The following is a 24,150-nucleotide window of genomic DNA, read 5'->3' on the forward strand; positions in this document are numbered from 1 at the left end:
TCGGTTCCCGGAGAACCTGACACAGCTAGCTGGTCCGGGGACGAGGCTTCGAGAACCGCTGATTTATATAGAACCTCGTGGAAATTGTTACATGGTACTCCATGGTATGGAGATATTAAATTCCTAATCCTGTCACTTAGGTTGTTTAATATTTTTCAAATTATAAGCAGGGCTGCCACAACATGCCTTGACCCTGAATCTTTGCATGTTTTAAAAATCACTTAACTTGAATGAAAATCTTAGAAGTACAACTGCAAGATCTGTTTGTCACCAGGCATTTATTGGGCCCCCGCTCCGCACTCAGGCCTGTTCTGGGCACTGAGGACACACTGGTGGGCAGGGCAGCCTGCCTTTAAGGTGTAAAGGTATGGTGTGTGCAGCCGGACAGTGAGGGCACTCGTGAACAAGGGCAGTTTGGTGACCGACAGGTGCTGTCCAGATGGGCTTGTGGGGTTCAGAAATGGCATTTGAGGAATCACTGAACTTGGAGAGATTTTGTCCAAGAAAGCTCCGAGTCCCTCGGGGTCATTCCGGTCCCACTTTCTAGTAGGCACCCCCGCTGTGGCTTTAACCCCTGCTGTGCCCTGGCGACCCCTCCTCCAGCCTTTCCTCTGCACTGCAGATTTCGGCACCCAGTCAGTTGCCTACTCAGCGTTTCCGCTTGTGTATTTAACAGCATGTTACGCTCACGTGTGCACTTCCGATATCTTGACTTATCTCGCCCAACCCGTCTCAGTGAACAGCGTCTCTGCTCATTCCTCAGGCCCAAACTGCAGACTCGCACTTGCCTTCACTGTCTCCCATCCTTTGTGGCCAGGCCTCTGCGGCCGGGGCGCCCTCTGCTCGCTCCGCTGTCTTGTGCTCGCTCTGCCCTCCAGGATGCCACCATGCCTCCACAAGCCAGGGGACTTCGTGGAACCCAAAACGGGCACTTGTGCCCTCTGTTGAAAGGTCTCCAGAACCTTCTCCTCATACTGTCACAGTGTAAAATCCTAAGCCCACGTCGGGGCCTACGGAGCCTTAGACACTGCTTTCTCCCTCTCCCCTACTTTGCCAACCACTTTCCTGCCCCCTCGATGCGCTCACCCCACCGGCTTCCTTGCTTCCCTTCAAGGTCACGCCTGCTGATGCGCTTGGGGTTCTTCCCGAGACCCTTGGGACTTGGCTCTGCACCTTCAGGCTGCTCGGGCCTCACCCTCGCAAGCGGCCTCCGAGCGCACGTGCAGGGCGGCCTGCCTCTCCCCTTCCCGTTGCCTGCCCGCCCGCCCCAACTGCTCTGTTTCTGGGTAGCACTCACCACTGTCAGTCATACATTTTTTGGCTTACCGACTGTCTCCCATCACTCGAATGCCGGGTCCGAGAGCGGTGAGACACTCTTCAGTGTCGCCGCCCCAGACCCAGAACGGGGCAGGAAGAGTGAGATGCGTAAGGGTTGAAGGAGGGAGGAAGGGGCTGGGAGGCGGCGTGGCCAGGCTGGTGTCTGCAGAGCCTCTCAGAAGGTACAGGTGATAGGGGCCTGGGCCAGAGTCACACACTCTGCTTTGTGCTTGCGTGTCCTCGTACCATTTGACCAAGTGTTCGTGTTCGCTGTACAAAACTTCAACAGGTCAAATTCCTTTTTAGTACCCAAGTCCATCCAATTCCCACAAACAACTGACAATGTCCTTTTTGGCCAGTTTCCTCTTAAACTACCATGGCTTTATGGCCAAATTGTTCTCTGTAAGATTTTCTCCATCACAACCCGATTTAAACATGTTTAATGTGCCTCTGTGGGTTTTATGGGTTTTTTTCTCTTGCTGTCCGCACTAATCACTTTCACTGCTGAAAATCCCCATTTATCCCCAAGATGTGTCATCCGTCTGCTCTGGGTCTCTTGATGGCGTCGAGTATTCGCTGCGGAAGGCGAAGGGGACTGTGAAGATGTCCGTGCCCTGGACGCTCGCCCTCTGCTCCCTGTCATTGCTGTGGCAGAGAGAGGCAGTCACCCTCTCGGAGCTCCTGAGGTGAGCTGCGCCTCTGGGGGGTGTCTGCTGGCTTTCGGTGCGAACCGGGGACATTCTGGATATTTTGAATTTTACAGAGAGGCTTCAGTTGGGGGAGGGGCTGGAAAGACTGGGGAGCCGGCATTCTGATTCTGGAAGGCGATCCTCCCCGGGCAAGCCGCTCACCTCCTTGGTTTCCTTGCTCATACAGTGGGAGTAATAGTGCTGGCCTTGCGTCGGGTGTTGGGAAACCAGTCATCTGTGAGTAAAGTGTTTTAAAGATGAAAAGTGACATCTAAGAAGTAGTATTAGTGTTTTTATTCCTGACGGAGGAGATGTGCAGGCGACCTTTCCATCGGCAAGTGGCTACTCACGCAGGCACGTGAGAGCATGCGCCGTCATCGTTAAGAGCTGAGCTGCAGGCTGTCTCTGCTTGTAGATAAAACTGAAGACAAAAGTATTGGAAGAATCTGTTGTGTAGATAATTGGCATTTTTCAAGATAATCTACAGGGTTTTATAGTTAGTGAGCAAATTACGGCTTTGTGGGTAAGAATTTCTCATTAAATACCTGTGCGAACATCATTTATGTGTTAATTTCCCCTTGTTTTCTGTAGTCTCATGAATAACATTTGGGTTTAATCAGTGTGTAGAGTGATTTTAAGAACATACATTTAGAGCCATATTCCTGGGTTCGAATCCTGTCTCTGCTGTTAGGATGTTATGTGACCCCGAGTAAGTTTTAATTTAACTTTCATTCCTCCCTGCCTCCATTTTCTCTCTGGTAGAGTGGGGGTGACAGGACCCACCCCGTAGGGTTGTGACTGCTTTCAGTGATCGTCACCATGCGAGATGCGCTTTGGGCAGAAGCCGCTGCCGGTCCTGGTTGTTTTTGTCGCCGTCTTCCTCCTTCTTCCTTCTGTCTCCTCTCCTCCACCCCCTCCCTCACCAGCACTGTCATGACTGGCACTAGGTCCTTTGATTAAACAGAATGCCTCCAGTAAATGATGATAGTGTCTTTGAATTTGGCCACATCAACCAAATAACAAGGCTGTTCTCAGATGTGATTAGCTCTGTGCAGATAGTCCGTGATTCAGTGAGTTTTACTGTCAAGTTAGAAACCTCACCGTGCTCTGCGTGCCCCCCCAGGTGACCTCACCCTCCGCCAGGGCTGTAATTACTGCCTCCACGGGGACCGCTCCCCGTCACACCTCCAGCCCAGACTTGTCCCGGAGGCCAGACCCACGCAGTCCTGGGTGCCATGCAGCTGCCCGCTGGAGGCCCGGGCGTCTTCACGCCTGTCCAGGTCAGCACGGCTTGAAGGAGCTGTGCAGGCGTCCCTCTCCCTGGGCAGTCCCTCGTGCCTTCGCCCGCCCCACTGCGCCTTGCGCCCACGGGTGCGAAGCACACCTGTGCTGCTTCACCCCCACGCCGCCCCACCCCACACTGCCCGTCTGGCCTTTGTGGGTCCTGGTGGAAGCGCAGGTGTCTGAGTGTGCATGTGTGTGTATGTACACACACACACATGTAAAATCAAATGGGCCCAATGAGTAAATGAATCATGAATGTTAATACCATGAAATACTAGATAGTTGTCAAAGTGATAAGCCTGCAGTACACCCTGTATAAAGTAGTATGTAATATTGAACCCCAAAATTAGTTCCAAAATAATATGAACACTGATTACTATGCATAGATTCTTGTATACACGTTAAACTAACGAAAACCTGGGTGGGTTTCCCCATAGGACTGTTCTGATGAACACTGTTTCATTGTTAAGCTTCATAAAACATCATTTTTACGTAAAATATTTACTTTAATTCTCAACTTGCAGTAGACTAAAAATGTAAAGAAATCACATGTTAAGTTTAGAATTAAAGTTGAGTCAATACTAGTTTTTAACTACTGGCTTTACCAAAAACAGCCTTTGAGGCAAAATATTTTGTATACTAACTTATTCTTTACCTTATTTTCCTAAACAGTTTTCTTATGTAAAATGTCTAACGTGTGTATGCACATGTATGTATCTCTGTGCCCCCGTTCCTCGTGAATCTGCCCCTCTCTACTTTACCTGTCTTCTTACTGTGTGTGTGCCCGTCTTCTTACTGTGTGTGTCCGTCTTCTTACTGTGTGTGTGTCCGTCTTCTTACTGTGTGTGTGCCCATCTCCTTACTGTGTGTGTGCCCGTCTTCTTACAGTGTGTGCCCGTCTTCTTACAGTGTGTGTGCCCGTCTTCTTACTGTGTGTGCCCGTCTTCTTACTGTGTGTGTCCGTCTTCTTACTGTGTGTGTGCCCGTCTTCTTACAGTGTGTGCCCGTCTCCTCATTGTGTGTGTCCGTCTTCTTACTGTGTGCCCCCGTCTTCTTACTGTGTGCCCCCGTCTTCTTACTGTGTGTGCCCGTCTTCTTACAGTGTGTGTGCCCGTCTTCTTACTGTGTGTGTCCGTCTTCTTACTGTGTGTGTGCCCGTCTTCTTACAGTGTGTGCCCGTCTCCTCATTGTGTGTGTGCCCGTCTCCTTACTGTGTGTGTGCCCGTCTTCTTACTGTGCATGTGCCCAGCACTCGCGTTCCAGTCACTCGTGTCGTTGGCTGTCTTCCTCCTCTCACTGGGGTGTAAACTCAGGAGCAAGAACATTTTACTGTTTTATTCACTGCTCTATCTCCACAGCCTAGAGTAGTGCTGGGTGTATGGTGCTCGGTGAATTTTTGTTGAATTAATGAATTAATTGTGAGTAAATACATATGTGTATTTGTTTTTATGTATGTACTATTTTCTTCCAATTCGATAATTTACTTAAAAACATTGCATCAGCTACCATGTGATTGGGAAGGAGTGATAAGTAAATGGGCAAGGTCCCCCCTTCATTGTTCTAGTGACAAGCATCTGCCACGCAGGGGCGGCGGGCAGAGGGCAGACGAGGAAGGTGTTCTCACGAGGAGAGCAGGGTCAGAGGAGGGCTCCCTGAAAGGTGATCCGGGAGATGAGTCCGAGCTCACCGTGGGAGGGGGGAGGCGGGGGGACAGGCAAGGCCTGCTTGCGAGCCCCACGGAGAACTGACGGCAGGTCGCATGCTTCCCAGAAGCAGGCCATCTGACGAGTGAGTCGGAAACGAGAGGTCCGCAGATGGCTGACGAGGCAGTTTCTCCGCACACGGTACAGAGAGTGATAGAATCAGCCTTAGAAATGTGACCGGCCCTGGCTGGCGTGGCTCAGTGGACTGAGTGCCGGCCTGCGAACCAGAAGGTCACCAGTTAGATTCCCGGTTGGGGCACAGGCCTGGGTTGCAGGCCAGGCCCTGGTGGGGGGCATGTGAGAGGCAACCACACAGTGATGTTTCTCTCCCCCTCTCTCTCTCCCTCTCTTCCCCTGTCTCTAAAAATGAATAAATAAAAATCTTTTTTAAAAAATGTGACCACGACACACTCAGTGGGTTCTTACCTCCTCTTTGAAACACGGCATGTTCAGCTCCTTCCGTGACTTTTCAGAGTCAGTCTGTGCCTCCTACTGCAGCCCTTTCTCTTCACCCCCGCAGGCTCGTGGAAGAGGGCCACGTGCCGTACATGAACGCGTTCCAGCACTTCCCGGAGGAGATGAAGCTGTACGGGCGCGACAAGGGGCTCTTCGCGGTGGAGGTCAGTCTGCCCCTTGCTTCGGAGTGCCGAGGAGCCCCGGGTCGGGGGTGGGGACACCCTGGCTGGGTATGACTTTGGACCTGGCGTCAGAGTTCTCAGCAAGGCATCTAGTGTGTGTTCTGGCCAAATATGGACCGCTAGTCACAATTTCGTGGACAATAGATACTATTTTTTGTTCTCCTTACGTGGCTTCTTTTAACCCCTGAGGTTAGCCCGGAAATATAGCTCAGTGCCAGGTGCATGCCTTGCACAAGGTATATTGTTGAGACTAAACTTTAACAGTTGTATCTAGAGCCTTTAAATAATTTCAAGTGTTCTAAAAATACTTGTTGTTGGTATGTGTACACTGTGTTGCTTTGGCAAAACTAAAAGGAAGTTACCACCTTGTTTCAGGAGGCACTGTTTTAAGTCCTTGGCTGGCGTCGGTCTCCGTCTAGATCTGCTGGTAGATGTCCCCTGCGGAAGGGCTTCTGTCCCTTCGTCCCGGGGCTCTGTCACGGTTCTCGGGGCTCAGAGCCCATCTTCCCTTTTCCGTCACCAGGAGGTTTGCAGTCACTCAGGGTTGTGAATATCAAGCATTGCCTCCCGTTTCCCACTCAAGTTACTTTCACAGGCCTTCCTGATGCTCACGACCTCTACACTGTTGGAGGTTTAATTTGTGGTCATGGCTAAACATGCCTGATAACTCTGGTTCACTCTGTCCCAGTTCTGCGTAGGAGCAAACACCTCGGAAAGGCAGAACCATTTGCCACGGGCACGCCGCTGGGGCCCAGCCTTGGACCTGTCGCACTGTGGGCCTCGTGCTCAGGGGTATCGTCTTTTGCTCTTTTTGCCTGCTAGTCGTCCCTCCTCGTCACCTAAGTTCCTCCAAACACTGAAGTCTGTGCTAAGAAAAATAATATAACGTGCTAATTTTGAAGTATTAGCCACAAGGCAGTGGGTGACTGGAAACACAGATAAATAAGCTTGCAACATACCATAACATGTTACACCTGAGGCTGTTAATATTAGCAGCATCTTGCATTGAATTAGAACGCTGGTCACTGTGAACGATGCAGAGACCATTAGACTTTCAGACCAGCAGGGGCTGCACTCCCAGAACGGCTCGTGTGGGCGCAGGTCCCGCAGACTCAGAGCGCAGAGCCGGCTGGGAGGTGGGTGCCCATGCTGCTTCCTTACAGTCGCTGTGCGTTTGTGCCCAGGAGAGACCAGACAGGTTCCAAGCCTGCTTGCCTGTGCCTACCCGTGGGCAGCACAAGGAAGGAGGGGACAGCTGCAGCCCCCACTTGACCTGAAGGAAACAAGAAACAGCAGTAGTGGGAGTGTTTGTTGTGTGTCGGGCCACGTGTCAGAGGCTGTGTAAGCTGCTTTATTATTCATACCAACCCTATGAAGTGCACAGTAGTCTCGTCTCCGGTTTTACAGACGAGGAAACTGAGACAGAGCTGTTGGGCAGCATGCCTGGTGTTCCCATACTGCACGGAGTCCGGCGTGGCCACCAGTTTGGAAGGAGACCAAAAAAATATATGAGGGACCATACCTAGTAATGAGGAGGGGGTGAGGGGCAGGGCAGGGAGTGGCTGCGGAGGCAATAAAGGGGCTTCCAAACAAAGCCAAGGGGCAGGTGGCCCTGTGGCGGAGATGGTGACCAGGACCAGGAAGCATGGGGCAGGGGACCAGCTGGGGGGGGGCGGCGGTCTGGGGAGTGGGCACAGGAGGTGGCAAGTGCATGTGTCTGGCATGGGGCGCAGGCTGGCGGGAGCAGCCTTCCCCAAGGGCGGCCTTCATGGGAACCCAGGTTAGTCTGTTGCTCAGCAACCGTTGATTTAAAACCGGAGCACTGGCTGGTGTGGCTCAGTGGACTGAGCACCGGCCTGCAGACTGAAAGGTCACCCATTTGATTCCCAGTCAGGGCACATGCTTGGGTCATGGTCCAGGTCCCCGGGTCCCCAGCTGGGGACATATGAGAGGGAACTGATCAATGTATCTCTCCAACACATCGATGTTTCTCTTCTTCTCTTTCTCCCTTCCTTCCCCTCTCTCTAAAAATAAATAAATAAAACCTCAAAAAAGAAAAAGAAAAGGGCCAGAGACACAGGACACACCCTTCTTTTCCAGGAGGCACTCCAGACCCCAGCGAACGAGTCAGCAATGTGGTGGGACGGGGAGGAGAGCACCGCACCTCACCCCGCAGGAGCCCTCGCTCGCCTGGGGGAAGACTGACCAAGCTCTTGGTTTCAGAGCGGCCTGGGCTCCAGGTTGACCGTCTTCCCATGTTTTCAAACGGCATCGCGTGCTCCACGAGACAGAAAATTCAGGCACTCCTGATGCTGCCTGACGCTGTCCCATCGAAGTATCTCTTAAAATAATGGGTTTTCAAATCTATATAATTCATTAAGTAGTCATTTTAAATTTAGCTGCTGAAATCTTTATGACTAGTCATCTGAGCCTTGTTTAAATGTTCCGCTGAAAGAGAAAGACATTTGGTTCTATAGTTCTAGGTATGTGTCTTTATATTTGTTCAGTTTCCCTTGGGGAACCAATAGAACTGAGTTATGTGTGTGATGAAAGTGTCTTTAAAAAAGTAAGCTTGTGATGAGCAAAATTAGGAACACTAGTTACCTCTGGAGGGAGGTGCTGAGGGGGAGATAGAGAAGGCGTGCCCCGGAGGTGCGGTGGGGCCGGTGACATTCCTGGGTGCCTACTGCCGTGCCGCGTAGCTTTCAGAAACGCTCCCTGTGTTCTTTAAAGGCAGCTGGAGGATGTCTAAATAGAATTTCTAAAACAGAGGAGTAAAAGTTAATATGCAATGCACGGATTTATTTGTAAATGTCTTGCATCCCCAGTTACTCTTTGGGAGTAGGGACCATATTTAGTGTTTCTGTTTTATTATTCGTAATACCCAATGCAATTCTGTATGCGTGGTAAGGACTCAGTCTGTGTTTATTGTTAAAATTATTTGAAATAGCAAAAAAAAGAAGAAGATGTTTAAATGTATTTTTAGGAGAACTCAGATTGATCTGTTGGGGAGTTTTTCCACTTAAGCAGGGAACGTCCAGACTGCTTCTGATGTATGTATTTATTTTTTTTAATTTTTATTTAACTCTTGTTCAAGTACAGTTTTCCTTCTTGTATTCCCAGCCCTGCCCCCCCCCCAGTGCTCCCCACTGATGTATTTATTACACAGTGTGTCAGGAGGCTGGCGGGTGGTGGTGTCTGACCAACAAAATAAAGAGGCATTCCACTGAAGTTCTAGTGGTCAATATGTGAGGGATATATTTTCTGCTTATGAGCAAGAATATTTAAAAATGCAAATTATTGGGTGTGTTAGTATCACTCATGTGTGTGAGATAATCTCATCAGCTCATTTGTACTTGTTACCAATGTACTGAATTACTTTGGTCAGAAAACCTTTGAGGTTACACTGATGATACCTTTATTTAGAAGAATCATAGCTCATATTTGCTGAGTGAAACCAGCGACTTAATGCCGATCATCTGGAGTTGCGTTCGGTCCTGGGCCAGCACCTCCCACCGCCACACACTGGGCCCGGGCCCTCTCAACTGCACGTCTGGGAGGAGAGAGGGGGACCCAGGCCGGAGGCTCCTCTGGAGAAAAGCAACAGTGCATCCGCTGCAAGAACAGGCGTGTGACCCGTCCGACCGCAACTAGAAATGACCTGGGGGTTTCTGCTCCTCTGGACACCAGCTTCGAGTCTCCTTCAGTAAAGATGTGTGGCCTTTGAACAGAGCTTGGTGGCACTCAGCCGACTTTGGAGAACAGGGGCCTCCGAGGGACTCGGGGGGGTTTCCCCTGCTCTCGTCCTGGGGCCAGAACAAAGCACTGTCCCCCGGGCTGTGGGCGAGTCTGCATTGGTCAGCAGTGCCCGGGTCTGTGTTTATTCCTAAGGTCTGTCTCTCTGTCTGTCTGTCTGTGCAGCCGACCGCATTTCAGTAACGTCCCACCCCCAAGACTGATCCGAGGCTGTATTTCACAGAAAGTAATGTGTGTGCCACAGGCTCCCAGTAGGCTCAGCTTGGACCGTAAAAACGTAGTTTTTTTGTTACTCCCTGGTAGATTTACAACCATGGAGATAATTCTAGTGGGCTGAAATGCAAGGTGCACTGCTATGTGAGTGACAGTATGTGTGGAATTTATTTTATCCACACGTGCATTACAGACTCCACAAAGACTACATTACAGTGCTGTGTCGTTACTTCCGACGTTGCTTTTATTCCTCAGTAATTGTTTTTCGTAGTAGAAAGTCTCGTTTAAGTTGGATCAACAGGTGCAAGGAGCCTCAGCCGCGTCTCAGCGGAGCCTGTGCCTCGGAGCCGCAGTAGGTGTGAGGGCGAGGCACCGTGCCTTTCCAGTGGCTAAGCGGGAAGCTCGCCTGGGACAGGGCACTGTAATCCGGTTTATCACAGCGCTGCTATTGTGTAACAGAAACTCGAGCTTGTCCTTGCCTGTCGAAAGGCCTTGCCTCACGGAGGAAAACAGACTCGGAAACGTCCGTGAAGTTAAGCGGAATGCTCTCCCAAGCACTCCACCTTCGGTGCACACGGGGACCGTTTGGTATGGCCCTGTCGTCTTTGGGACCGAACCGCCCCGTGCATCCTGCTTACTGTACCTTGTAGACACGTCTCCAGCCACAGCTCCCCTGCCCGTCCTGAGTTTTCTCAAGAAGAAGGGGGAGGGTGTCCATGTCTTCAGGTGGCTGTTTGTCTAGGTGACAGGCAGCTTTTCTTCATTGCGTGCTTTGCCTGTGCTCACAAAAGTGCATTCACTCTGCCATAGTGTGTTGAAACTTTTAAATGGAAACGGCTTTTCACGAACAAAGGACGCATTTTCCTCCCTCTGTCCACATCTTACCTTTCCCCGCCGAGGCTTGGCTTCTTCAGCAGCTCTGCCTCCACCAGAAATGACAAAAGGTGCGATTGTTCTGAGAGATGGCAAGGCGATAACGCCAGGGGGTTGGCCGTGTGGGCTGCGGGGCGCTGTGTTTCTTCTGTGTTAGTTTTATTTTGTTTTTGTTGCCCCAGAAAGTTGAGCACAGCTTAAAAAACAAACCAAAGAGAGGGAGAGCTTGTGCCTTAAAGATCCTTCAACCTTTATCCCAGGTGGGCTGCCGCTTTCCATTAGGTTGGTCTGTGAGGGTTTCGGTGGGCCCTCTGTCCTGTAACAGCAAAGCTGACCCAGCTCCCTTGAAACAGCCGGGTACAGAACACAGAGGACGGGGGCACTGACGGGCAGGCCCCCCACCGTCCCCCTGCCCTAAGAGCAAAGCTTGGGAGAGGAGATAGGTACACAAACTACGTGTTAGTGCTTTTCTGAGTTGTGATTCCCAGCTGCAAGCAGATAGCCTTTCTTTTCTTTTTTACTTAATTTAAAAATAACCTCCTTCTTCATCTGCCTTTGCCTCCTTTTTTATTTTTGACTCAAGCTTCTGGAGTGTGGTACAGATTCAGAGCATTGTTTTCTTCTAGCAAAAACGTGGTGGTTCATCTGGCAGAACAAACTGAGCATCTGGTCTCTCTCGGGACACCAAGCCCACACAGAGTACGAATAATCCTTCGCCACTTGAACTGGCGTCGAGCCTGGGCACACTTGTCTCTGTTCAGGATACGTGTGTTCTGCCACTTTCTGCTACCTCTGTCTTCTCAGCCTTAATTTGCTTTATTTTTGTGTTGTCAACCCACGGACCAATTTCTACACAGATCACTTGTAACACACCCATTACTCTCCCACGGTCCTTGGCAGTGTTTCCAAACCCTCTCAAGAAGCAGTCATTTCATCACCCGTCCCCAGCCTCAGCAGGAGGGACACAGAGGAACTGGACAGCTTTTCCGAGGCCTCCTCCAGTCTGTGTCTGAATGCTGACCGACAGCATTCTGCTCTGCTCTCCCGATGAGTGAAAAGAGAAGGTGCATGCTGGGCTGGCCAGGCCCACTTCAGGGCCCTCTGGCCCTCTGCCTCAATGACTCATCGCACCTGGGGCAGTCGTACACCTTCTGGGAAACCGGGGCCCTGTCTCAGGGAAGGAAAAGCCTCCTTTGGAGCCTTCAGTCACTCCCCAAGCACCTCAGGTGACGTCCCGCTGGGTCAAGTTTCAGTCCACTCCCAGCCTTCAAACTCTGCTCTGGATTAGTCCCCGACTTACTCTACAGGCCACATGGAGCCCTCGGCCTGTTTGTGCCCCCTCTGTCAGAGCAGGAATGACCTGACGTTTGCGGTCTGCCTAGGGGGTGAGGGCAGGTGTCCGACCACAAGTGCCCTCGGTGCCTGGACGCAAACCCCACCCTCCTGGAACCTCTGCTGCCCGGTGGCAGGAACGCACGTCTCCTCCAGCTGCATGGAAAACGAGGGTGGGAAGCCACAGCATTTTACTTTATTTTACTTTCATTTTATTTTGTTTTTGCACGAGAATGTCCCAGAGAGCTTGTTTAAAGTACAGGCTCTTAGACCCAATGGCAGAGATGGACCCGGGGCGTGTGGTGTGGGGCCCAGGAACATGCATTTGGAACAAGTGTTTCCCTGTGGCTCTGACACAGACAGGTGGCGCAGGCCCGTCTCGTCCCCGTGCCCACTTCTCCCTGCGGTCCCTGCAGCTTGTTCCACACGGTGTCGGCGGTAGTTGGACTCGGGAGCACATCACCACAGTCCGGTTTAAGCAGATGCTGTTGTGCCGTACTAAACCCGTGAAGGTTGACATGTGGTCCTGGTGGGCCCCTCCTTCCGCTTCGTACAGCAGAGGTTTTACACGCCCAGTGCAGATGTGGTCCAAATGCCTGGTATTCGCTGTGAGGCTCTTCCTTTGCGTCGTTCTCTGCATGAAGGCAATTTCTGAATGTCAAGCAGTGATTAAATGTTTCCTGTCGTGATTGTTTGGTAGTTACCCATGTTTTGGAATCCTATCAGAGTTAGGGCCTGACCTCCCTCTCTGGGCTCAGGGCAGTGGGACGGAAGGGCCCCGCTCCCCTGGGGCTTCGCCTCGGAAACCAGGTTGCGTGCTCAGCCGTCTGCCAGGGGTTGGCTACAGTGCCGAGCCGGCCGGTTGGGGTGGGAGCAGATGTGTGGGGAGCTTAGTCCACAGCCAAGCAGTGGAGGGACAATTGGGCCAGCGCTTCCCGTGATGCCGGAGGGAGGAGGTGGCATCCTGAGCTGTGTGACGACGCCCCTGGGGCGGAAATGGGCAGTGGTGACTCCCTCAGCTCACCGGAGGCACTGAGACACCTTGGGTTTCACAGGAGGGCCGCTGAGCAGCAGTCAGGCCTTGTCTCAGGGACTCGGCAGGTAGCAATGTTTTCTTTCGGCTCCGCATAGTTTGTCTTCTGGGAAAGGCACCGTGCCCTGGTGTTGCGCGTTTAGTAGTTACAGTTTGATGGCTTTACCCGCCAAGTGCCTCTGGTGCTAAGATATTTTATGTGAGATAGTTAAGTATTATCTATCCAGTATTATAGGTTTTAAGTGTTTGTAGGTTTTATGTATCTTGAATTTTTAATTTTTTCTTTGTTTTTTCCTTTTTTTAAATTAAATTTATGGGGGCGGCGTTGGTCGATAAGGTCCTATGGGTTCCCGGTGTACGTTTCCATGACACACAATCTGTAAATTGCACTGGGTGCCCACCACCCACAGTCAGAGCCTCTTCCATCACCAGATTTGGCCCCTTTACCCTTCACTCCCCACCCCTCCCTCTGGTGACCGTCACGCTGTTGTCTGTGTCTGTGAGTTTCAGTTTCGTACCCACACGTGAGTGAGATTGTATGGTTCTCAGCTTCTTCTGACTTGTTTCGCCTGCATGTTTGGTCCTTTCTGATGGCTGAGTGCGCCCCACGGCGTACCTGATTTCCATACCACCTTCGTCCAGCCCACCATCGACGGGCACTGTGCCGTCTCATGTCTCGGCCACTGTGACTGATGCCGCAGTGAACACAGGGGTGTGTGTGTCTGCGAATAAGTGTTCTTGAGCTTTTTGGGTAGATGCCCAGAAGAGGGGCTGCTGTGTCACGTGGTAACTCTGTTCCTAACTTTTTGAGGAATCCGTGTACTGTTTCCCACCATAGCGTCTGCGCCAGCCTGCACCCCCACGCGCAGTGAGTGAGGCTCCTTCGCCTCCGCAGCCTGCCCGACACTTGACGTTCCCGTCCGACTGGTAACGGCCGTTCTGACGGGTGCGAGGTGGATCTCCTTGTGGTTGAGGTTCGTGTTTCCCTAACAGACTGAAGTCGAGCATCTTTTTGTGGACCTGCTGGCCATTTGTACATCTTCCTGGGAGAGGTGTCTGTTCAGGTCCTCTCCCATTGGAGTGTCGGTTTGCGTGGTGTGGATTTGTAGGAGTTCTTTATAGTTGGGACATTAACCCTTTGTTGGAGCTGCTGTTTGCAAATACCTTTTCCCTTTCGATTGGCTGCCTTCTGTTGAACTTTTTCTTTTTATTTTTTTAAATATTTTATTTATTTATCTTTAGAGGGGAAGGGAAAGAGAGAGGAAGAGAAACATCAATGTATGGTTGCTTCTTGTGCATCCCCTGCTGGGAACTGGTCCCTGCCGGGAACTGGTCCCTGCCAGGAACTGGCCTGCAACCCGACTGGCCTGCAACCCAGGCATGTGCCCTGACTGGGAATCGAACTGCGATCGTCTGGTTCGCAGGCCCGTGCTCAATCCACTGAGCTACACCAGCCAGGGCCTGTTGAACTTTTTAAATCTTCATCTTTATTATTCCAACTATGACATCTCTAATATATTTGGGTTTTCTCCTTTAGATAATATTTAGGTTCCTTTTTATAATTTCTGAAAATGGTGGTAAAATATACGTAACATAAAATTTACCACCCACACGACGTTCAGACGTGCAGTTGGGTGGAACTGACACATGTACATAATGCCGTTGCCGCCGTCTGTGGACCGTGTCCTCGCCCCAGTGCGAGGCCTGTCCCCTGCAGCCTGTCAGAGCTGCTTCCTTTCTGAGGCTGAATAACACTCTCTTGTGGACCAACCACATTTGCTCATCTGCGCTCCCACGGAGACATGTCACCTCATGGCTACCGGGAATGGTGCCTCGGTGAACATCTGTGCACGGGTGCCATCTGCGTCACACAAACGCACGTGGCTGTCGTGGAACAGGAGCTCAGTCGTTAGCTGTGATCCGAGACGAGCAAGGGGCCCCGCGGTGGAGCGGTTAGGGTGCCATCATGGTGCCGAGTGGGTCGCAGCTTCCTCCGTTCCCCAGAGTCCCCTGTGACTGGCGAGAAGTTCAATTTCACTGCGTCGAGGGTAAGGCCAGTAAGAGTTTTATGGGCCAAATAGAGTTTTGGTGGCTTTTTAAGTTGGTGTTATTACTATTTCAAACTGCTAAGTTAGGGTAATGACAATTGATAGTGTTTTCCCCTCTCATGCTTTTCTCCACATTCCCATTCCATTCAGGGAGTACATACTACTTTAATATCAGAAAATATTTTAAAAACTAACTTATGTTGAAAAAATGGCTACCTTGAGCGTCTCCCTTTCGTTTCAGTCGTGGCCTGCATATGAGGACATCTATAAAAAGATGGTTGAAGTGGCCGTGTTTTTAGACCTGCCTCGCTTCCCAGACATCACTGAAGACTGCTGTCTCCACCCCAACGTCCTGTGTGTGAAATACCTGATGGAAGCCAACCTCCCTGGTAAGCGAGTGGCGTTTGTCTTGAGGAAGCTTTTACCGACTCTGACCCGCTGAGCCGGAACGCGGAGTCCTCCCAGGTCACAGACTGGCGGGCCGCCTGGCAGGGCCGTGGCAACGCGGAGCCCAGCAGTGCGGCTTCCTAGGGCGTCTCAGAGCAGTTACAGTGGCGCGGGGGCGCTGGCCAGAAATCAGGGGCTCTGTTTCGGTGGGAGGGCTGTGCTTGAGGGCGGGTATTTGGTTCTTGTACTATGTCGGCTGAGTGCGGGTAAAGTAACAAACGTTCAGTGTGGTATCAGCAGCCCAGGTGCGCCCCCAAAGCAGCGCTTCCTCATTTACATGAAGCGTGATTGTTACGTAATGAGTTCTAATTTTTTTAATCCCAGAAGCTAATTTATGGCAACATTTTTATTGTTGGGAAACACGATGCTATTCCCAGCCCCTAACACGGATGGAGGTCACAGTCTGGGGGGGTCGCGTGAACCCAGAAGGCAGCGAAGCAGAACGAGCAGGGAGCCCCGGCAGCCCTCCTTCCCCGTGTGCTGGGCACGGGCTACCCGGGCGACCTGCCAGTGGGAGCCGCTCTTGAACTTCTTGCCAAACTAGAAATGTAAGAAGTTCAGGACTTTCATTTTTAAGAGAAAATACAAACATCGTGTGACTATACTATTGCTTGAGCAATATAAAAAATGTGATTGAATGTATTTTTAATAGAAAAGGAGACATATGAGAAAAGCAGTATGTAAAACTGTACAGTGTAATTTTAACTATAAAATAAATACAAATATGTAGCATTTTTACATGTAAAGCATGTAGTAGTTACGTAGTAGTTTCACACGTGTAAACATGAAGCCTGTAATTTAAGGAACAGAAACATTTCAAACTTTTAAAATGTGTTTATTGAGCTGAGGAATGTGTGTCCCCTCCCGAGATCTCAGAAGTCGCTCCCCATCTGATTAAGATCCCAGAGTTTGGGAAGTCGGGTTTCGATGTGTGACATGCTCCGTGGACCAGAATGGCTATTTTTGATTGTGCTTCTTTACATGTACGTCCTTGCTGTTTCTTTCAAGTATGGGAAGTTCCTGTGTTCTCCCCCGTGCTCCCAAATCTCGAACTCATGAAGGGAGTACTGGGTGTGGGGGAGGCGGCAGGGGTTTCCAGGGCTGCTGTCGTTCCCGCCCTGGGGCCGCGCGGGCTCTGGCCCATGGGTGTCGTTTGGCACTGTCTCCCACCTGACTGTCCCTGAGAGTGACAGGGAGCGTCAAACACGCCCCAGCAGGGATGTCACAACGTCCCTCTCATCTGCAGTTTAGGAAGTGCCTCTTTGGAAACAGTGTTATAGGGGTCGAGGGACAGAAGTTTCACTTCTCACGAACAGTTCAATAGAAAACAGTGTAGATATACATGTTATTGACCTTCTTTGTAACACTAAAATCAGGAACAATTTAAAAACCTAACAGAAAGGTAACGGTTAAGCAAACACTGGTAGGTACGTCAGTGAGACAGGGCCCAGCATTTTTTTTTAAGATTTTATTTATTTATTTATCTTTAGAGGGGAAGGAGAGGGGGAGAAACATCAATGTATGGTTGCCTTTTGTGCGTCCCCTGCTGGGACTTGGCCTGCAGGGAACTGGCCTGCAACCCAGACATGTGTCCTGACTGGAATCGAACCATGATCCTCTGGTTCGCAGGCCCGTGCTCAATCCACTCAGCTACACCAGTCAGGGCTGGGCCCAGCTTTTAAAGTCATGTTTTTGAAGAGTTCAGAAGAGCGTGGAAAATGTTTGTCACAACAAAAAGTGAAGTAGGCCAGATTACAAAAATTACATAACAGAACCACAGCTACATAAATGGAAATACTCGTAAAAATAAAAGAAAATCTACCACAATATTAAAATGGCATTTCTAAGTTGTGGTAACGCATTTCTTCCTTCCTTCTGCCTCTATGTCTGTGAGCGTCCTGCACTGAGGTGGTGTCACTCACTACTGGGGGGACAACAGACACAGTAAGTCTGCAGGTGCATACTGTGCACCTTCGGTTTTGGTTCTGAAATGTGACATTGGTTTGCACACCGCCCATGCGGTTACAGGGCCACCTCTGGGGCCTTGGCGGTTTCAGGTGTGCAGATCCAGCCGTCTGCAGTGCCGTCTGCAGTGCCGTCTGCAGTGCCGAGGGGGACAGAGCCAGCCTTCTGCAGTGCCGAGGGGAGAGACCGTGCCTCCGGCACTTTCACAGCCTCCCCAGGCTTCCCAGAAAGCTGAGAATAGTTGTAACCACGCTGCAGCAACACACGGCCCTCCCCAGAGCCTCTGTGTGACCACATGGCCTTTGGAGCTGGGAAAGTGTCACCCAGCTCCCCTCTGAGCAAGCAGTGACCCCTCAAAGGCTTCGAACAAGCCCCGGGTGCTTTTGCTAGTCTGCTCATCCCAGGACCCGTGAGCCTGCCAGAGAGAGGTTCTGGTGGCTTTCGCAGTCATGCACGAGTGTCACCTGGGGAAACTCGAGCTTTCCACTGTGCTCCCATGTGTCACCCCGTGTACAGAGGAGACACAGCAGGGCCCAGTGACACCTCACTGGCAGGTGGCGGAGCGCAGGCTGCAGCCCAGCCCTCACGTTCCAGAGCCAGCACCCCGCCCCCAGCCGTCTGCCTCTGCCATCTCCCATCTCCTTCCTTTCTCACGATTCTTCCACTTATTACTCCATACTTTTGTGTAAGAGAAGCAGTTCAAGATGTTAATTTAAAAGAAATAGAGGAGACAGTTTTCAAGAAACGTCATTTATAATAGTGACAATACCGTGGTTTCCATTCATTATCTGAGAGGAGACTAGCTTCTACACCCCAACACCAATAATCCATAAAACCTCGGCGCGCGTGTTTCACAGTGAACCTTGTCCGTGTTTCACGCGCGTGTGTTGGGAGCAGGAGCGCTGCCTCCTTGCCGGTCTCTGCTTCCCTCGTCCGTAGCAGTGTCCTCGCGCAGTGGGCCCCTGTGCCCCCGAGGTGCTCCTTGAATTGAGCTTAATGTATCTCCTGATCGTTTTGCACGTGAATGAAGCCCATGAATATTCCGATGGATCTGGAAGTTGAAATAATCCTAACAATAGTAAGTCCCAGCCCTCTGCCCCCCAGACCTCCATGAGGGGGCGTGCCCACCGCGCCACAGCCGAAGCCAGAGCTTGTGCTGGCTGTTGGCAGCCCCCAAAGCACTGGCCGGTCTGCAACCCAGTCCTGACTGGGCGGCCTGGTTATTTCAATGTTACGAACGGGGAGCCCGCCCCTGGAGGACAGGCTGTCTTTACCCTCGTACCCAGAACACAGTAGTTCCTCGTTATTTTGGAGAGAAAGAGTAAAGGTCAAGTCAAAACTTTAGCTAAGTTATTAGAACCCAGTAGATGCCTATTTTGAATTGTTATATATGTTCTATCCCTGTGTAAACAAAACATTTTTTAAAATCAGTGGAATTTTTTACTTAAACATTTAGGAGACAATTGTTTTGTATTTTACTCATTCTTCACCATAAATAGGTAGGTCACTGCAGTCAGGAAGATAAAACAAGACCGAGTCTCCCTCAAGTCAAAGAGGGCGACAAAGAGGCGGACCCCTAGCTGAGTGGTGGGGGGTGGGTGCCAGAGAGCTGTGCCCGCCCACCATGGGAAGGGGGCTGGCAAAGAAGCCTGCTGGCCTTCTGTGTGGGGCGACTCACTGCCCTCAAAAGGAGTGCCTCCGACACTGAGTTCTGTCCCGGGTGAGAAGCCACCCCACTGAGCTTGGGATGAGAGACGGGGAAATAAACCATGAGGGGAAATAAACCTTCTGGGCAGAAGGGCGAAATGGCTGTTGCAGCAGAGATGCCGGTGAGCACGGGGCTTGTTAGGGGACCGGCAGAGGTCTGTTCAGGCTGCAGGCCAAGTCCGTATGGGTCGTGAGAGCCGTGCCGTGAGACCATTGGGTCACACGTGGGTGGACGGGAGCTCAGTCGGCAGAATGGCTCCCAGGTGGCAAGGCAGGGATCTGCACACTCCAGGTGCGGTCAGTCCTCGAGTCTCCGCCGTGACTGGGGGTAGGTACCGCTGTTGTTCCTGCTCCATGCAGGTGAAGAAAGCCGAAGCCTGGATGGGGCGAGCAACCCACACAGGGCGCAGGGCTGGTCCGGGACTTGGCTCCCTAGTCTCCTCTTAACCCCTGTGCTGTGTGCCCTGAGGGAGCAGAGTCGCGGAACGAGGTGACTGAGTGTGTGCAGGAGATTCGGTCAAACACGGTGCAGGAGATGTTGCACTCACGAGTAATAGCTCTTCTACTCGAAATTAATGAAAATAGAATGTGGTACATCTTCAGTACTTAGATTAGTGAGTAAAGAAATTTGTGTAGGAACTTGGAGTTTTCAATGTATATTTTCTTATAATATCCTATTTAATCCTATTTACCCTCACTTCCTCCACTGTAACTCATTTGACAAATGAAGAAGCTAAGGTTCAGTGACTCTAATCCAGAATCACAAAAATCAGGATTGGGAACCCTACATAGTGGCCCTAAGTTTTCTGGTTCCGAGTCCACAGTGTTTAGACTGCGTATCCACAGACACAATCTGTGCCAAGCATGCGATTTCTTCGGAAAGGCTGTACATCTAGTGAACGCACAGTGAGCCTGCCTGTGCGCCAGCCAGTGCGCTGGTGTGCACGCAGAGAACTTGTGTTTTCATAGACAGGGACATGCGAAAGACCAGACAAGGGACATGTGTAGGACCCCAGAAAGGGGCCTGTGGCCATGTCTTGGGCACCGAGATGGATGTGCAAGCAGCACGTGTTTTAGGAGGTCAAAATAGGAAAAGACATCCCAGTTCCGGTGCTCTTTGGTGTGCGGTGAAGACGCGTGTCTCTGGGTTCTGGCGTGGTACCCTGCTTCCCGCTGCACCCTGTCTTAGGGATGGACACGCCAGTCAGCCGACGAGTGTATTTCATGTTTTACTGTTTCACTTTTTCCTCAACAGATGAAATGAGCAACTTCACCTGCCAGGTGGTAAAAATGGCTGGAATAGGAGAAGTGGATTTTCTGACATTTGATCCTATAGCTAAAAAGAAAAACACTGTTAAATATGATATTCAAGCCGTAGCTGTCATTGTAATAGTGTTGAAACTGCTCTTTTTATTGGATGACAATTTAGAATGGTAAGTGTGTATCAGTTTTATGAGGAAAAAATTGTACTGTTTTTACCTAATTGTTCAGAGTGGGGGAGCCCATGTGTTATCTCAGTAGAGAGTGGAGACGCTCAGGACACTGACTGGCGGCAGTAATTACTCCTTATGTAATATTTGGACTCGGCTCGTTGGCAGAGGCCATCCTACCCCAGTCAGTGGTTTGTGTCATGTTTTATTTCTGGTCGCTGGGTAGACCCATGTTTCTCATTGTTCCATTGATTCCTGAGTTTTCAGTTATCCACAAACCCTAAAGAATTAGCACTGCATCTGCATGCCCCGAGGCTCCTGGCACTGTGTGTCTCAAAGAGTATTTTGGAAAGTAAAAGAATTTTAAACTATTACCCCTCTCAATGCCAACGAAGAGCACCTGTATTCACGGTGTCTCCTTCCTGTCTCAGCGGTCGCCCCGTTAAAGCGCCCACCAGTCTTAAGGACTGTTACGTATGCCTCTTTCAGAAGAATTCACAGTTTTACTGTCTTCAAGTAGGTGACTTCTAACTTCATTGACTTGTTTATCCGTGTCTCCAGGTCTTTGTCTGCTGTTGCTGAGAAATATAATGAAGAGAACAAAGAAGGTACTTCATTTTTTTATCAGTCAAATTTAAGGATAATGTATTAAAGGAGGCCATAAATGTAGGGAAGAAACTTTGAAAATATACATGTACATGTCTATAAATTATACCTTGTACCAGGATTATTTTTTCATACAGTTATCTGGTGGCGTTTCAAGGCTTCTGAAAAACTTCGGTGACTCCCCACTGTGTGTGGGGGCCAGCCTGCTTTGTCACTCCCGGCGCCTACCCACTCACCACACTAGACCTTGCACCCAGCGGCCGGTCGTGTGGCTCTGCTGTGTGTAGTGATGCCTCCGACCTTTGGCATGCTGGCTCCTCTACCTGCAACCCTCCTTCCTTCCTACCCCCCAACTCTCCAGTCCCCGGCAAATCCGTCTTCCTTCTTCACGATGCAACATGAGTACCTTCTCGTCACACCTACGCCCAACCCCCTCTTTCCAAATCAGGACTGCTCACTCCTGCCACAGCCCCTCCTGTCCCGTTGTCTAGTAGAGGTGTTGCACGTGGAGTTGCGGCCAGTGGACTGAGTGCGTCTGTCTCTACTAGAGAGCCGCTGTCTGTAAGGTGCGCGGAAGAGAAGATGCAGTTAGCCTTCCAGCCGTCTTCCTCCTCAGGCAGCCCTCCTTCCCTCCGACTCCTCACTCTCTGGGCCTCTTTCCTGCTCTCCTTTTCATTCCCCTTCTCTCTCCCCACTCTTCGCCCTCCGTGTAGAGGGAAGTGGGACTGCCGGACCACGTGCCACTCTGTGGTCCCTCACCTGGACCTCTGGAACCCGCCCCCTCCACCCCGCCCCGTCCCATCAGCCCACTCGCTCACCTACCCCTGGAAGCTCTGGGCTTGGATTAGGGCTGGGAAGAACAGGAACGGGAGCTGACCAAACTGGACGTCTGGACTCAGCCACTGTGGTGCCATTTCCCACGTTTCTTAATCATTTGTTCCTTCCTTCATGTTGCCCCAGACACATGGGAGCATGTGAGCTGGGTTCTGGGCCGGGCCGGAAGGCAGAGGCCTGACTGTGTCGTGACAAACAACGCGTGTCTCCCATCCCAAGGAGGCAACAGTCAGGCCTCAGAGACAGACGCACACAAAGGCGGTTTCGGTGTGACCTAGTTAGGGCCATGATATCAGTAGATTCTCAGAGGAGGGAGTGACCGATTTCTCAGGAGTCGTGTTAGAGGCTGGTGACAGCGAGTCCTTCCATAATTTCCAGGACCTGCCACATAAATGTTCAGTCGCATCAGTGAACGAGGATTCTGGTGAACAATATACATTATTATAGTATGACCAATTTGGTTGATAATTGTGAGTTTCTTTCTTTTTTTTTCCAGATAAGCCATGGTTTGATTTCAGAAAATGGTACCAAGTCATGAAGAAATCTTTTGATGAGAAAAAACAAAAGTGGGAGGAAGCCAGGGCAAAGTACGTCACCTCTTCTAGTGTTGGGTTCGCCAACTTATTTCCCAGTCCGTTACTCTGCGTGTGAAAGCTGAGGTCTCATCAGTAGGGACTCCTCAGCATTGTGGCATTTTTTCTAGAAATATTAGCCTCCATATTCTAAGTAACTTTTTTCCCTCATGGGAATGTTCTCCCCAAACAAAGACCCCTGCAGTAATCAAATCGAAGGACAGAGAGTGTGTGATGCAGCCAGTCCCGTGTTTGCCGTGGGACCCGTGTTTGACGTGGGCCTGTGGGGCTATGTGGGAAGAGCCAGATTTGGTGCCGGGTTGAGGCCCGACTGAGTTGTAGACTCGCCGTGCGACCACGGGCCGTGCGCTGCCTTTACCTCTTGGCCTGAGTGCGCTGAAATGCCGTTTGCTCGTAAGTTCTTGGGGTTGCTGCATCTCCTATAACACAGAGCACCTTTCCGCAGGTCTCTGAATCAAACACTTGCATCTTTGAGTCTCAACAAGACTTTGAGGAAAAAGTTAGTATCTCTGTATTTTATGCACATTTATAACAACACTCATTTGATCAAATAGTTAAATCCTATAGTCACACCAGGGTTGCTCAAAGTAGTTAATAATTCATGCAGTTCTAGTTTCCTCATAAATAGGAATAAAAATAGATCAACTCCTGACTTTCTGTCACTTATCAGTGCTTTTTTAAGGAAGTCCACAGACACTGTTGAGCGTCTCCTCGCCAGACGCGCTGTCGAGCACCGGGTACCAGGTACTATGGATCTCTGTGTGGGACTCAGAGAAGCACCACGCCCCTCGTCCTAACCCCCCACAGCAGCCCTGTCCCAGCAGACCAGGCTGGGGACGCCGCGTGCACTTGTCTGTTCGCTCACGCACCCATTCGTTCTCCAGCAGAGGCGCGGAGCGGCCTCACCGTGTGCCGTCTCTGCCAGCGTTGGGGACATGGAGCAGCTCCAGAGGCTGTCACTCGTGACCCACGCGAGGTCAGGCCACTGGAAGCAGGAGGGCCAGGCCCTCTGGCTCAGCCTCCCCGGGTGCTGCACTGCCTCTGGAAATCAGAACGGGCCGTGGGGTCGGGGAGCAGGCAGTTCTTCTTTTTTACTGTATGTTTGGAAAATCCCCCACTTTGGGAAACTCAGAGTTAATGAAAATGGAACTAAAAATGAACGCGCAGTGTCCCCTGGGCTCCCGAGCAGCAGTCTTCTTAGCAACGTTCCTCGTAGTTTGGAACTAGAAATAGCACCTGTCACTCGCCTTTGGCCTGACTGTAGGCCGGTGGCCCCCATCAGGAAGAACCCCAGGTGACTCTTGGGGTTTGCTCCGGAGGGGTGTTTGGAGATCAACGCAGCATCTCCACGGTGCGGCGGGGCCCCAGGCTGGGCTGCCCCAGGTCAGGACCGGGTCATGCCGGAATCCTGGTCTTTCCTCCTCGTTCCACCAGTGACAGGATTGACTTCCAGGCGTTGGGTGACAGGAGACTGGCACTCCCTGGTCGCTCTGTCTGCGTATCAGAATCAGAAGAACCACTAACCTAGTCCCTCAGCCAAAGGGAAGCTGGGAAGGGCAAGGGACAAACGGCTGTTCTTCGGGGCTTCACTGGTGAGAACAGGCAGCAGGAGAGCTGCCTGGGGAGCCACCGCTGCCTTCTTTGTGCAGTTAACAGCTGCCCCGGGGACGCACAGCCCTGGG

General features: G+C 51.1%; 1 protein-coding gene across 1 annotated transcript in view; it reads left to right on the forward strand.

Moving 5' to 3' along the window:
- TAF1B (TATA-box binding protein associated factor, RNA polymerase I subunit B) overlaps positions 1-24,150 on the forward strand; it is a 48,717-nt gene that overhangs the window by 18,914 nt on the left and 5,653 nt on the right. The window contains exons 7-12 of the mRNA XM_037048698.1: positions 1,847-2,003; positions 5,514-5,613; positions 15,128-15,275; positions 20,261-20,438; positions 20,997-21,043; positions 22,372-22,462. Of these exons, the coding sequence (XP_036904593.1) occupies positions 1,847-2,003; positions 5,514-5,613; positions 15,128-15,275; positions 20,261-20,438; positions 20,997-21,043; positions 22,372-22,462 (721 nt within the window). The remainder of the gene's footprint in view (positions 1-1,846; positions 2,004-5,513; positions 5,614-15,127; positions 15,276-20,260; positions 20,439-20,996; positions 21,044-22,371; positions 22,463-24,150) is intronic.

Source organism: Sturnira hondurensis, unplaced genomic scaffold, assembly GCF_014824575.4.
Source record: "Sturnira hondurensis isolate 20B ecotype Veracruz unplaced genomic scaffold, ASM1482457v3 Scaffold0006413, whole genome shotgun sequence".
NCBI classification, from domain to species: Eukaryota; Metazoa; Chordata; class Mammalia; order Chiroptera; family Phyllostomidae; genus Sturnira; species Sturnira hondurensis.